Source organism: Macaca nemestrina, chromosome 6 (assembly GCF_043159975.1).
Source record: "Macaca nemestrina isolate mMacNem1 chromosome 6, mMacNem.hap1, whole genome shotgun sequence".
NCBI lineage: Eukaryota > Metazoa > Chordata > Mammalia > Primates > Cercopithecidae > Macaca > Macaca nemestrina.
In genome coordinates, this window is record NC_092130.1 from 139,298,012 (window position 1) to 139,313,399 (window position 15,388).

Sequence of the window (15,388 nt, forward strand, 5' to 3'; positions counted from 1 at the left end):
AGCTCAATTGTATTTGCTGAAATGTAATTTCTTCCCCACTTTTCTTTTTATGTCACAGAACATTCAGTTACCAATGAATGTTACCATAGAGACCCAAAGGATCTGATATACTTTTAGGCAGAAATTTTGGTATTGTCAGAAAACTTTTTTAAAATTTAAAAATGGTAACTCCATTTATCAATAAAGATGATAAAAAATGATCTTTTGGCAGGAGTTTTGAATAGTGAAAATAATTCTTTAAAAGTCAAGCCGTGTTTAATAATCAGTCATAATACATCAACCCAAATTTGTAGAGCACATTAATGAAAATGTGCTTATATTTTTGTTAAAATGTAACAAATGGCTAGCTTCTGAGGCCACTACTTTGATATTGGTGGGAAAGCATATTAATGTTATTGAAAAAGATATGACTAATTAGAGACTTTTTTTGAAAAATTACAAAATAATGCCCAGAGGGTGATTGGAGTCTATATATGTAGAAGATTTATGGTATAACTTCTCTACCTTTTATATGCTGGACCTTAACATCTTTTTTTTCTAGCTAATTTGGGCATAGGAATCCCTCTCCTGGCTAGCAACTTTATCAGCCCAAATATGACTGTTCATCTTCAAAGTGAAAATGGAGTCCTGGGTTTGGTAAGATGAAAATTTGTTTTTTAAAATCCAATCTTAATGAAGAATGAGATATTTCATGTTGTGAAATTTTTTATTAATTTTTTTTTATTTCAATAGCTTTTGGGGTACAAGTGACTATTGGTTACATGGATAAATTATATGATGCTGAAACTGGAGATTTTAGTGCATCCGTCACACACAGTGAAATCTGAGTTACTGCTTAAAGTGCCCAACCTTATTTTCCTTTTTATCATAATAAAATATTGAATTTTTCCCTTAAAATGTGAGCAAGATAGTATTGTATTTTATGTAGTAGATGGTGCGTTCCTGACTCTGGGCTTTCTGACTGCATCTCCCATGTGGAACCTGATTCAGAGAGACCTCATGATTTCCTGTGTAAACTCTTTCTCATCCTTCTGTTGTTGGACAAGATAATGAAGGTTCTCAACAGTTCTATGTTAAATAAAATTAAACCTCAGAGTGCGAAACTGAAGAGGAAGGTTTCCACTTTAGGACAGGGACATTGTTTGAGTTGATTGCCTCAAAAAACTGTAGAAGTTCTCATCTCATTCTCCTTTCGAGGCCCTATTGTCCAAAAGGTTAAATTTTTTTCTTCCTTAAGATTAAGCATCCAAATGAACTCAGTTTTCTTAGTTAGGCCATATTTTTTCATTATTATAGTAAAATCATATATTTTTTACTTCCTGTATGACATTTTAATTTAATTAACAATGGCAGGGATTTGGTTTGTCTATTCATAATCTTTTATTTCTCAGTAGATCATAACTGTTAATGCAATAGAAATTATGCATATGGAAACATATTCATAATTCAAAATATAAATAATGATCATGGGCATATAGTTGATACTCATTGAGGCAATAATCGTGACATTTTCAGACACAAAAATGATATATGTTTGGATAAAAGCAGATTCATGTGGAAGTCAAAGACTTGCTCTTTTTTTGTTTGTTTGTTTTTTGAGGCCTAATCTCTCTCTGTCGCCCAGGCTGTAGTGCAGTGGCTCACTGCAACCTCCATCTCCTGGGTTCAGGCCATTCTTCTGCCTCAGCCTCCCAAGTAGCTGGGACTACAGGTGCCCGCCACCACGCCTGGCTAATTTTTTGTATTTTTAATAGAGACGGGGTTTCACCACGTTAGCCAGGATGGTCTCGATCTTCTGACCTTGTGATCCACCCGCCTTGGCCTCCCAAAGTTCTGGGATTACAGGCGTGAGCCACTGCGCCTGGCCAAAGATTTGCGTTTTTAAGGTGCCTTAGAGATTATAGAGTGATCAAATTCCTAGTTTTGAAGAAAAGGGAAATAAATTTGTGGATTATCCGTGGCCAGTGTTTAAAGGAAAATTTACATAGTTCTGAACATTAGTTGCCACCTCAGTTTACAGGATAAATTTGTGGTCTCTCTCTAGAAAGTATGTAAAAATTTCACAGCCAATAATATTTCTTCATTTTTGGCTCCATCTTATATCTTATGCCTTTTTATTTTTTTATAGTTTCCTCCCTTTTCATCGAATATATGTGATATTCTTTAACTACTTGCCCTATTTAAATAGAGTTATGTTATAAAAACATATGGAAAATTTAAAAAACTTTACTGAGAGTAGCTGTGCAAAAGGAACATAAGGACATAAGTATATCAAAACTTAGATGTAGGCCGGGCACGGTGGCTCAAGCCTGTAATCCCAGCACTTTGGGAGGCCGAGACGGGCGGATCACGAGGTCGGGAGATCGAGACCATCCTGGCTAACACGGTGAAACCCCGTCTCTACTAAAAAGTACAAAAAACTAGCCGGGCGAGGTGGCGGGCGCCTGTAGTCCCAGCTACTCGGGAGGCTGAGGCAGGAGAATGGTGTGAACCCGGGAGGCAGAGCTTGCAGTGAGCTGAGATCTGGCCACTGCACTCCAGCCTGGGCGACAGAGTGAGACTCCGTCTCAAAAAAAAAAAAAAAAAAAAAAACTTAGATGTAGTGAGGAGTAAGATTAGAAACCCAAATTCAGGCCTACAGTTTACAAATCAGAAAGCTAAAAGTTTGTCTCTCCAGGTCCTTCTGGCCAAATAATGTGATGTAGTTCGTATTCATTAATCCTCATGGAAAAGTTTTTGAATAACATTGGTTGCATAGTAGGTACTAAATCTTTTTTCTTTGATTTTTATATTTTTAAGAGAATGGGGTGTCACTATGTTGGCCAGCCTGGGTTTAAACTGACCTCAAGTGATCATCCTGCCTCAGCCTCCCAAAGTGCTGAGATTACAGGCATGAGCCACTGCCCTGGCCTACATTAGGTTTGCCATTAGTTTTGTTGACCTACATTTCTAATACATTTTCATAGTAGGGACTAAATAATTACTTTTTGTTTTATGGACTTGTATTTCTAATAGTATAGCATTTCTTTTAAATTGGTAATTTTTAGAAAATATTTTTCATTTGCCCAATCACAACTTTAGTATAGAAAAGACTAACATAAGAAACAAAGCCATGGACACAACAGAATTATTTTTCAAAAGTTTACCTCTAGTCTTCGGATGATACATTTCTAGGGTTTTTAGGGAAGTTACTTATATTACAGTTTTAATATGTGATTCAGTGAGAATCTTCATTTACTGATTGGATGTATGCTGTATTTGACAGGGTCCATATCCACGACAACATGAAGCTGATGCAGATCTCATCAATGCAGGTAAGCTCACTTATTTCTGGCCCTTCCCTTTGCTGTTAATATTGTGCTAAATAATAAGAGTTTGGACTCAATTCTTTGTCTTTTCCTGGAGAGCACTCCATAGTATTCATTGTTGAGGAGGGGAGACAAGATTTTTTTAGGTCTTCCCTCGTTCAGGAATGAACAAGATAAAGGAAGAAATGTAGATGACGGCACATTTAGTGGAAGAGCTTTGATGGGTCAATCAGTCAGGGTCCTGCCTGTGAATAGAGAACATTTTTTTTTTAATTTATTTTTTATTATTATTATACTTTAAGTTCTAGGGTACATGTGCATAACGTGCAGGTTTGTTACATATGTATACTTGTGCCATGTTGCTGTGCTGCACCCATCAACTCGTCAGCACCCATCAACTCGTCATTTACATCAGGTATAACTCCCAATGCCATCCCTCCCCCCTCCCCCCTCCCCATGATAGGCCTCGGTGTGTGATGTTCCCCTTCCCGAGTCCAAGTGATCTCATTGTTCAGTTCCCACCTATGAGTGAGAACATGCGGTGTTTGGTTTTCTGTTCTTGTGATAGTTTGCTAAGAATGATGGTTTCCAGCTGCATCCATGTCTCTACAAAGGACACGAACTCATCCTTTTTTATGGCTGCATAGTATTCCATGGTGTATATGTGCCACATTTTCTTAAACCAGTCTGTCACTGATGGACGTTTGGGTTGATTCCAAGTCTTTGCTTTTGTGAATAGTGCCGCAATAAACATACGTGTGCATGTGTCTTTATAGCAGCATGATTTATAATCCTTTGGGTATATACCCAGTAATGGGATGGCTGGGTCATATGGTACATCTAGTTCTAGATCCTTGAGGAATCGCCATACTGTTTTCCATAATGGTTGAACTAGTTTACAATCCCACCAACAGTGTAAAAGTGTTGCTATTTCTCCACATCCTCTCCAGCACCTGCTGTTTCCTGACTTTTTAATGATCGCCATTCTAACTGGTGTGAGATGGTATCTCATTGTGGTTTTGATTTGCATTTCTCTGATGGCCAGTGATGATGAGCATTTTTTCATGTGTCTGTTGGCTGTATGAATGTCTTCTTTTGAGAAATGTCTGTTCATATCCTTTGCCCACTTGATGGGGTTGTTTGTTTTTTTCCTGTAAATTTGTTTGAGTTCTTTGTAGGTTCTGGATATTAGCCCTTTGTCAGATGAGTAGATTGCAAAAATTTTCTCCCATTCTGTAGGTTGCCTGTTCACTCTGATGGTAGTTTCTTTTGCTGTGAAGAAGCTCTTTAGTTTAATGAGATCCCACTCTTACATAGGGTAATTGAGAGTTAGAGGAAGGGACAATTTACAAAGGCATGGATAGGATTAAAAGAGACCACGAAAGGATGGTAAAATTCCACAGGGAATTATCACCTCTGGGCTTTATGGGGCAGGTTGCTGTGATTTGACTGAGTTCCTCTACCAAAGGCCTCTTAATAGGAACTGTGACCTTTGGTAGAATAACTCAGTCAAATCACAGCAACCTGGTTGGGTGGAGGGTCTCCACTGCTGGGTTGCCTGCCTGTGCCTTCCATTGGTGAATCTCAAGTCAAAGTAGGTCAGCCTTCTTAGGATAGAGAAAGGTGGGAGTGAATCCATAGCAGCAGAAAGAAAAGATCTGGTAAAAACCGGGGTTTTCGTTGGTGGTGATGCTTACTATTTTCTAGTTCTCCTTGGAGCAGGAGAGGAGCTTAAGGAGGTTCTCTGCTGATAAGTACGATCTGGTGATGTAATAAATGTAGTTTTGTTGAACTGGAGACTAGAGCCTTGTCTTCCCTTTTGTTCCTACAGGCATATGCTTTGCCTTTTATTACTAGCCTTTTCTTTGACTGGGACATAGCCTCATATATTAACAGCCTAGAGGAGGAAGAACAGGTCAGGTCTTTTGGTCATCTTCACTGCCTATGCTTGAGGCAACACTGCCACCACTTTGGAGCCGTATATCTTCCCTGGAGTGCAGCTGCCCATAAGAAGCTAATTTTTAGGTTCTAGCATGATTTTCTGTATCCTTCTTTTATTCATTCTGCCCCTGCAAAACTGTTATTCTTACTTTGCATTCAAAAATAGTATGTATAAATTTCAGATGACAAGTAATATGAGCTGAACATAAAGGCCAGCTGCCAAGTAAAATTGATGTTTGATACTTAGAATTTTTGGAAGTGAAACAGCTTCTGGTTGAATAGTTGAATTAGTTAACACGACTCAACTCTGAAAGGCCTACTGTGATAAAGCAATGACATTTAACCAAGGCTGTAATTTAATTGTACTGTACCCTTTAGCATTAGCTCATTGATCTGTGAAAATATTTGCTGCTTGGTTTAATTAATTTATGATGTTAGTGAGTTATTTGCAAAATGAATAACTGCATGTTCCAAATTTCAGGCTTCAGTTTATAAAACCCACTTTCCTTGGAAAAGTTGTTAACTTTTTCAGCGTGGTTTGACAGTAGGTTTTTCCGATTCCATAGAGCTTAGAAGTAACTCAGTCCAAATGAAGCCACCAATTTTATATTTCCACTAATCTTACATTTCAACTTCAACACATGAAGTGCCACATTTATAAACTACTTTACAAAACAAGAATTCATTGCTTATGGGAGGCCAAGCTGCAAGTTAGTTTAATAATATTATAACTTTTTCAAAGTCCTTTTTGGGAGTTTCGATACTTTGATACTTTTGATTTTAAATTAGGGAGGAAATACTTTAAGCTGGAGAACCTAGAATATAAATTGGTGGTTTCCTCAATTCCCAAAATTAACTGGAAGATCAACCCATTATTTGTGTTAGTTTCAAAGCATTTTATGGAAATCTCTTTGAATAAAGAGTTATGTTTCTGGATATAATTGGTATATTAAAAATTCAAAATTATAATAGAACTATTTCCAAGGATCTCTTTTTAAAAAGTCTTATAAGGTTATGTAAAAATGAACTACCAGTTGTATAGTATTATACGGCTTAGAGCATACTTTTTCACATGTATTATACCATTGGACCCTCAGATGAAACTTTGTTATACAAATTGGGAAACTGAGGTCCAGAAAATTGAAGTGACGGGTTCAAGATAACATTGCTAGGGACTGAGTTCATACCCAGTCTCCTGCTTGTGACCCTGGCCTTCTTCTGTATACACTGAGTTATACCTGCTGATAACCTCACTTGCACAGAGGTGCAGACAGCAGTGCTTGGAACATTCCAGAGGTCCCATCAAGATCTGGGCTCTAACCTAGATTAACCCAATGCAGTTGTGAAATTTCTAAGTCTCATATTTTTGCTTCTGTATTGTGTGTTTTGCGTTCTTCATTTCTTAATATTTTCTTACTTTAGTATACAGTATTTTAAATGACTTGACTTTTAATTAAAGTTGCTTTAGAAAGAATCACCATGTTTAATATCCCTAGCCCCCTGCCATATCCCTCTACACTAGTGGTTTTCAATGAGGTGGGATCTGATTTTGCCCCCAGAGACATTTGGCAATGTCTGAGGACATTTTCGATTGTCACACCTGGGGGAGTGACATCTAGTAGGTAGAGGCCAGGGATGCTGATAAACATCCTACAGCAACCAGAAGTCTCCCCATCCCCCAGAGTTCACCAGGCCCAATTGTCAATAGTGCTAAGCAGGAGAAACTCTGCTCTAGAGGTATATGTATCACATCTGAAGAATCACAGGCCTGCAGTCTAAAGTACAGATAACACAGCATTCCAGGTCTCTGTAGTGGTTGCAACCAACCATTATGACTTTTTGTCTTGCTGTACCCTTCAAGGATATTTTTGTGTACCCATTCTGGACTGCTGGGTGTTTTCTGATTATGGCTCATACTCTTCTTTGCATGTCTTTGCTCTTGGTGTGTCTTTCATGAGATTTTGTTCTGCTCCATTCCATTGTTACCCCATCTCCTTACTGATAACTTTCTATCAACATTCATTATGCTTATCCTTCAAGTTCTAGCTCATTTTTCTTCTCCAAATCCTGCTGTAGCTCAGAAATGCCCTTCCCCTAAACCCACAACATATCTAGTGTCTCTCTGAGAAGCATATCACATTTTGCCTTGTAATTATTTGTTTATCTCTCCTGCTGTATAGTAAGTTCCTTTTGCTTAGGGCAGTGTGGTCCAAGTGTGGTCCCCAGACCCACAGCATCAGCATCACTGGAAATGTTTTAGAAATGAAATTCTCAGACCTCACCACACACCTACTGAATTAGAAACTCTGCATTTCAGAAATCTTCCATGTGATTCTGATGAATGTTAAAGTTTGCAAACCACTAGTTTAGATCACCCAAATTTGGTGTATAACACTGTTTAAGGCATATAGTAGGCATTTACTATTGTGTGGATGACTTTTAAATCATGAGCCAAAGGACTCAGTGACCGTGAAATTGATAACTCTATTGCCCAAATATGAAAAATTCAGATATACATAAAGAAAAATTGGAGGAGACAGAAATCAATCAGGAATAGCCAAATAAGAAAGCCCTCTTTATGTTGCTTGTCTTTAGTTATGACTTTTCTTGACCAAACTTGGACATTGTATGTGAAAACCATGGATTCAACTTTAGGATACTTATTTTTGTTTAGATATTAGATGTTTAAAAATGCTGAAAATTAACCTTGCTTCAAAAGAATGTAATTTTTAAGATGCTGTAATGTATTAGCAGAGGACTTGATAATGTTTTTTCAAGAGAGTTGTTTTCTGGGCTCTTTAATAAAACTATGCTTCACAAATAATATAGGGAGATCCAAAGCTCTTCCCATTGATCTCAGTTTCCTGTAACATGGTAAATACGCATTGTATGTATTATCAGCCAGTACAGATTATCTTTTGGAAGTCAGTGTTATTTAGCTCCTAAAAAAAAAGAGCTGAGATTTTTAATGTTTTTCTTCCTTTTTGTCCTACAAATTCCTCCTCTTCGACTTGCTGCCTTATAGGACTGATGAGGATCTGAATTTGCAGGTTATAGACGTTGTGTCTAGAATAAGGTTTAGTTGTGTTATGCCTGTCTTAAAACCTAGAGCTCACACAGGCTGGCTGTCCAACCCCACCATATAAGCCAATTGCTTGGTCCTGTGACATTTATCCCTAGAGGGGCAATGGCATTGTCTCTTTTATAGGTAGCTTTGGAGAGAAGAATAACAAAAATGGCGATAATTAAAGGTGATGTTTATAGAGCCCTTTCTCTGATCCAGGCAAGTTAGAGTAAGGACTTTGCATGCATTATCTAATTTAATCCACTATGTCTTACATGCTGTTTAAAAGCCCCTGCTAACCATACCAGGAAGTATTTTAAAAACTTTTCAGTTTTGTGGTACTTTAAAAGATACAAAGATGTTTCCATCATTTAGAATAAAACTCCCTCGAGAGATATATATTTATATCAAGATGAAATATTTATTTATTTATAAATAAGCTTACTCTTTCTCCATACTCAAGTTTGAATGGAGGGGGATATTGATGGAAAAGTTAGCTTTTGGGAGCGACTTGAGAATTTGAGGATATAACTGTGTTGCACAGCTAGGGATATTCAGACTGCTTGTGGTCCTTTTGTTTCTGAGAGCTATTCCCTTTCCAATTTTGGAATAACAGTTTTGCTTCTCTTTCTTTTTGTCTGTCCTATTATACTGGGGCCATGCATGGGGTGTTCTCAAACAGGTGACTTATCTTTGGCACAGTGGTATGTTAGCACCTTCCTGGTTGAGACCAGAAGCTATTCCCAGGCCCCTGAAGCTCCTGAATAGACAGGAAATAGATCACAAGATGGCAGCGGCTTAGATATGAGTCAGGTGATTTTATTAGTTCTATGGGGAGTCGATGACCTTGAAAATCTTTTCCAGCTCTGAACTTCATTATGAGGTGTAAGTCTTGGGAGATGTCCTTCCAAGGAGACCTCTTGGCAGTTAACCTTAAATACATTGGCCAGTATTACCATGTTTTTCCCTGATTTTATGAGAATCTTGTGGTTTTAATAGAAGCTTATGGGGCAAGAGGGTACAGATGAGTCAGAAAAACAAAGAAAAGTGGAGAGAGATGAAAAGTGGAGAGTTCAGACCAAATGAAATAAAGGAATTAGGTGGTTCCTTTTTTTCTATATGTGTTTTCTAATTTTAGTTTTATTTCTCCCCAGCTTCACTGCAATATACTTAACAAATAAAAATTGTTTATATTTAAGATGTATAACGTGATGATTTGATATATATATACACTGTGAAATGATTACCACAATCGTTAATTATCACATCCATCGTCTCACATAGTTACCTTTTTTTTTGTAGTGAGAACCCTTAAGATCCACTTTTCTAGCAAATTTCAATTATATAGTATAATATTAACTATAGTTAATACTATATGCTGTACATTAGAGTCTCAGAAGTTATTCTTATCACTGAAAGTTATTTGTTGATTAAAAAGGAAACTGCGGTGCATCTCCTGTGTAATTCTCTTCAAAATTGCATTCCTCTATATTCATACTGATTCCACAGTCTCTCTGTCCCAGTGACTTACAGTAGCATTGGATTCTGACAGGTGTTACCCCAGAACTCCCTTCCTCCTCATTCCTAAGTAGTATTTAGCAGAGGATTGTGAAGGGAATGGGGATGGTGAGAGGCTGGAGAGGTATAGACAATAGAGGAGTGCATTTCCTGTAGAACAGGGGTCCCTAACCCCTGGGCCGTGGACCAGTACGGGTCCATGGACTGTTAGGAACCAGGCTGCATAGCAGGAGGTGGGCGGCAGTCAAGCCAATGAGCATTACCACCTAAACTTGGCCTCCTCTCAAATCAGCAGCAATATTAGATTCTGGTAGGAGCCCAACCGAACCCATTGTAAAATGTGCATATGAGGGATCTAGGTTGCCCGTTCCTTATGGTAACCTAATGCTTGATAAGCTGATGTGGAACAACAGTTTCATCCTGAAACCATCCCCATTCCCCAGTCCGTGGAAAAACCGTCTTCCACGAAACTGTGCTGAGGTGCTTCAAAAAGTGGACTGCTGCTGTAGAGAATTTCCAAACAATAAGAAAACGAAAAGTGATCTGCTTTTTATTATCATCATGCAAAGGCAAAAGCAATGTCAGTGACAAAATACTTTCCACCACAAAAGGTTCCTATTATGTCCCCCCACCTGCCATGTCACTGCATTTTGGTAAAGGGAGTTTAAGTTCTTTTGGGAATGGAGAAGATACGGACCTCTGTTCACCATGATACTCTTAGAAATCTAATAGCCTTTTCTTTCTTTTGTGTGTGTGTGTGTTTAGGCAAGGAAACAGTTACTGTTCTTCCAGGAGCCTCTTTTTTCTCCAGCGATGAATCATTTGCAATGATTAGAGGGTACGTAATAACAGAGCCCCTCATGTTTCACACTGTGTGGAATGAGCTGAGTCATCCTCTGAGTGTGTTAGCAAGGCTCTGAAACACAGTCACATTTCCCAGCCAGAAAACTATCAGGAGTTTGTTTGGCTGCATGATGTGAAATTATTCACATCGAATGTTGGACATTGAATATCCAGCCCACTGTTAGGAAAAGAACCCCCAAAATGGAATCCATGTCTTTGTGCTAACCAGACTGAAATAAGCATTTATAAGTTGCTTTCTGAGGATTCTATCATTTTCTTCAAACTGTGTTCACTTTCTAGCTAGTGTTTGTGTTCAGATAGTCACATTCTGCCTCACTGAAGGAAACAATCTTCCTGTGTACACCTGTTCATAGTTTGTTATTGAGCCAATATATACTATAACATTTTTTTCACAAAAGAATTCTTAATGATTATTTCTCTGTCAGCGTGGAGCTCTATTAGGAAATCAGTTGTGTGGTGGGGGGAAGCAAATATATTTTGGTGGCATGAAGTTATTCTGATTGCTAGCAAGTTCAAGCAAAGGGGACAAAAGATTGTGAGGTTCACTTTATTCTTCCTCCTTCTTTCTCAGGGGACATGTCGATCTGACAATGCTAGGAGCGATGCAGGTTTCCAAATATGGTGACCTGGCTAACTGGATGATACCTGTAAGTAGACATTTTTTATTCTGAATTACGTTTGGATCAGAATAGTTACTTTTTAAATACTAAGAAAAAGGGCCATGAGATCACAATTCTTTGAAAATGAAATATTTTAATATATATTTCTTACTAGAATCAAATTTTAATTAAGTAAGCACTGAGAAGTATTCAGCTTTGCCAATTTGCTCTTCAGCTGGGACTGAAACTAGGCAAGATCAGAGCCAAAACATCTTCTTTAGAAGAAACCAAGTTAGAGAAGACTTAAAAAACAGAAAAAGGGCTAATTATACTCTGAAAGTAAGAAATACAAATATTTACCATAACTAAAGTTTTAAACTAGGAAGAACAATTAATAAGTTTGTTAGCATTGTTAATTGTTAATTAATGTTGTTAATTGTTAATTCTATTAATCAGTGATTGAAATCATCTTGATTGGTTATGTGATCCCATAATCACTGTCCTCTACTATGGAATTCAAAGCATGAGAGTTTACTATCATTGTGAAATGCGCAGTTGTCATTTAATGACGTAAATCAAGGAAGAAACCTCCTAGAATTAGCTTTGGAAAGAGGACTGTTATCACTGCTTAATTCATGAGTGTAGTTCATTGTAGACCAGGTTATTGCTTCCCAAGTACATGCTTGGAAACAACATTGGGTATGTTTATGATTATGAGCTCATTTTGGCTGGTAGCTCAGTTGCTCTTTGTGTGTGTATTCAAAGATTTCTATGTTTTTCTATAGAACCAGCTAAGAAGAATCTTGTCAAATAACTGAGGCTGGTGGTCTATGATATGACAGTTTTCTTGAAATCTCTTACATTTGTTTTCTAGTAATTTTTTGAGGAAGCTGGATTAATGCAGTTGATAACAGTGTTAGAGATCATGTTAGTCTAGCTCATTTGATCTAATGTCACCTGAAATGTTGTTTAAGTTTTGATAATTATTCAAACCCTAGTTTCCAAACTTGGTGGTGTATTGGAATCATCTCAGAGTTTTAAGAAATTTCAATGCATGGGTTCCAGCCCAGGTAGTCTCTAATTTAATTAATCTGGGTTGTAGCCTGGACACTGGGTCATTCAAAGCAACTCAGATGGTTCTAATATGTGACCAGGTTTGAGAACCAGCATATTAAAGATTGATTACAACTCACCTCATTTTAAAATGTAAGAGAAAAACATCATTGAGCCATCATAGTAAGAACTCTTAGCAAATTGTGGATTATATTGTTAGTTTAGTTGTAAAAATATTGATCTTTCAGAATCAGCCATAGTTACAAGGGTTAGCAGCTTTTGATTGCTTTGAAAAAACCAGGGACGGTCTCCTGAGTATCACACAGTGAATCAGATAGAAAGTTTATGGAAATACTTGCGTAGGATATTATAATGTATTTCTGTTTTCAAATTTTAGAAAAGGGCCATATGGGGTAGTAGAGTGAGTATAGGAAAGCAAGCCCTAGATTTTAGCACTGACTGTACCAGTAATCAAGGTGTGACCTTGAACATTTCACTTATGCTCTTTGGCTTAAAATGCCCTCATCTATAAAGTGAGGGTTTGAGACCAGATAACGTTAGGAGTCTCATTTGGTTTTCTTAGCTTAGTGGGTAAGAGCAAGGCCCTGTAGTGAGATAGTCCTGGATTAAAGTCTTATTTCTGACACTTGCTGGCAGTGCAACTTGAGCTAATTTCCTATTTTTTCCTCATCTGTAAAATGGGAATCTCATTATAGTACCTACTTTATAGGACTATATGAAGGAATACATGTGACAATGCATACAAAGTACATAGCACAGAGCTTAACACATAGTACCTGGTAAATAGGTTGTTGTTCTTATGAGAAGTTGCAGATTCCTGGCAAGGAAGAGAAAAGCATTGGGTCCTATGAACAAACGCAATAGGGTTTTAAATACATCTATTTCCCTGTACTAATGATTTTTGAAATCAGTTTGCACAGTGGTCCTGAGTATGAAGCAGAAATGTGTTAAATATCTTCTTCCCTTCGGGGAACATGGGCATCTTTATATCAGTATAACATTTGTTTATATTATGATTTAGCACGTAGTAAGGCTGGAAGTTCTCATAGTGACAGTGTACACTATGTAGTTATTTATAGGAAAGCTTTGCTGATGCGTATCATATTTTTACATATCCTGTTAAGATTCCTGTGAATGATTAAAATACAAATGTTTATTACTTTATACTTTTCTCAGTATAACTTGGAGCCCATGAGTTCCTGAAGGAATGGACCTAGTGGGGTGAACAGCTCTGGAGTTCTGTAGGAACATCATGGAAATCTAGTTGAGAAAAATTAAGCATAAGAAGTGTTCTGGGGTTTGGTTCCACTGTTTTGGTAGTGGAAGTTGGTAGTGTTACTTCTGATTAGCAATTTTTTGGTTGCTTTTGTAACTGATAATCATTTCCTAACTTCTTTGTATGGGATGCACCGTGCATATTTTCATTGTTTGAGACTCAGGGCAGCTTCAGAATCAACTCCATGAGGTTTAGTTTGGTTTTAATTTCAGCCCTACCCCTTACAAATTATGTGATCTGGAGCACATGTTTTGGCTAGGATTAAGTGAGAAGAAAATGAAGTGAACACTGCAAGTACTCTCTAAATAGTAGCTATTAAGTAATACTCTATTACTTAAAATTAAACAGGAAATATTTACCTTAAAATACACTGGTATAAGCGAGGTGATTTTACAGGAGCCAGCACAACCTGCTTATCCTAAGTCCCTATTCGAGCACCAAAATTAAGCCCTTTGAGGGCACATTTTTTTCATTTATTTGTTATGGATAAAGATAGAGCTTACCTTCCTTATGTAATTTCAGTAAGCTATCTATTTTTATTTGTCCCAAAGATTTGTTGACTTAAATAATTTAAATATTTTTATTGCAAGATCTGGCAGTCAAGAAGCTGAAAAATTCAACTTTACTATATCATTTTTCATTTACTTTTATCTTTTTCCTGAGTTTAATAATCTTTCAATGGCTGAGTTCTCAGCATCATGACATCATCATCAATCATTACAGCATCAGATTACAATAAACATTAAGCCTTCAGGGCAAGCAAACAGTGTGGGTGCTATTTGTCTTACCCTTTAATAGCTTCTTAGTATGCAGTGTTGGTCTCATGTACAGAGATTTTTAACAGTTCTACCCTGAGCATCCAAAGGAGGAAAACTTGACAAAACAGTAGTTGGCTCCTTCAAGCTCCCTGTTGATTGTGATGATGGTAAAACCCCAGGCAAGCAAATAAATGATGGAAAGATGTGCAGTCCGCTGAATCTATATTCAGAGCTGCTCTAGTGCCTTCTGAATGCCTATTTTTGGAGAACAGCTGGCATTGATTATTGACTTATGAAGGGAAGCAGATGTGTATGGTCAGCAATGAGAGCTGGTTATGAAAGCACAAAATAGCAGCCCACTGGACAGGGCTGCAGTACGTGAGTGGCACAAGAGCCAAGAGCCCTCCTCTATGTGGAGAGGATTGAATGAGGCATTCTTAGGGCAAGAAAGAATGGGACACTTTTGGTGTCTTTTTTTTCCCTTTACTCCCTCACATTTTTCACATCTTTGTGCATTTGAAAAGAATAAATACTAATTAATGTCATACTCATTTGTGCTACATATTTGAGCACATAAAATTGATTGGGTTCTCTAGACATGCTACCTGTTTTAAATAAGTTAAGTCTCTAGTATTCCTGGTTATAAAACTACAAGGGAGTTTGTGTTCAAGATTCAATCTGTTTAGTTGCATCAATTGTAATCCAAATATTAATCCAAAATATAGATATTTAAATATATTATGACATAGGTGAAGAAATAAGCATAAATCTCTAGATATTGTTTTAACTTTACTGTATTGTTCATTTGGTCCTGAGGTTCAGGAAAAGAAAGACAGGTGGAAAATCCATATGAGGTCATATGAAACTTTTACAATTAGTAATGCCTTTGTCTTATTAGTGTAATGCAGTGGAAAGCTCATAAAACTTTGGAATTAGACATACTTGAGCTTAAATACTGGTTCTTTACTTATTGATCATGTAGTGTA

General features: G+C 37.3%; 1 protein-coding gene across 4 annotated transcripts in view; it reads left to right on the plus strand.

Moving 5' to 3' along the window:
• Positions 1-15,388, plus strand: part of LOC105487452 (3-oxoacid CoA-transferase 1) — a 144,852-nt gene that overhangs the window by 65,855 nt on the left and 63,609 nt on the right. For all 4 annotated transcript variants that reach the window (XR_011625050.1, XM_011750900.3, XM_011750902.3 and 1 more), the window contains exons 10-13: positions 542-636; positions 3,266-3,314; positions 10,597-10,669; positions 11,267-11,342. Coding sequence is in view for 3 of the 4 variants with exons in the window: in XM_011750900.3 (XP_011749202.1) it covers positions 542-636; positions 3,266-3,314; positions 10,597-10,669; positions 11,267-11,342 (293 nt within the window). In the remaining variant the exon portion in view is untranslated. The remainder of the gene's footprint in view (positions 1-541; positions 637-3,265; positions 3,315-10,596; positions 10,670-11,266; positions 11,343-15,388) is intronic.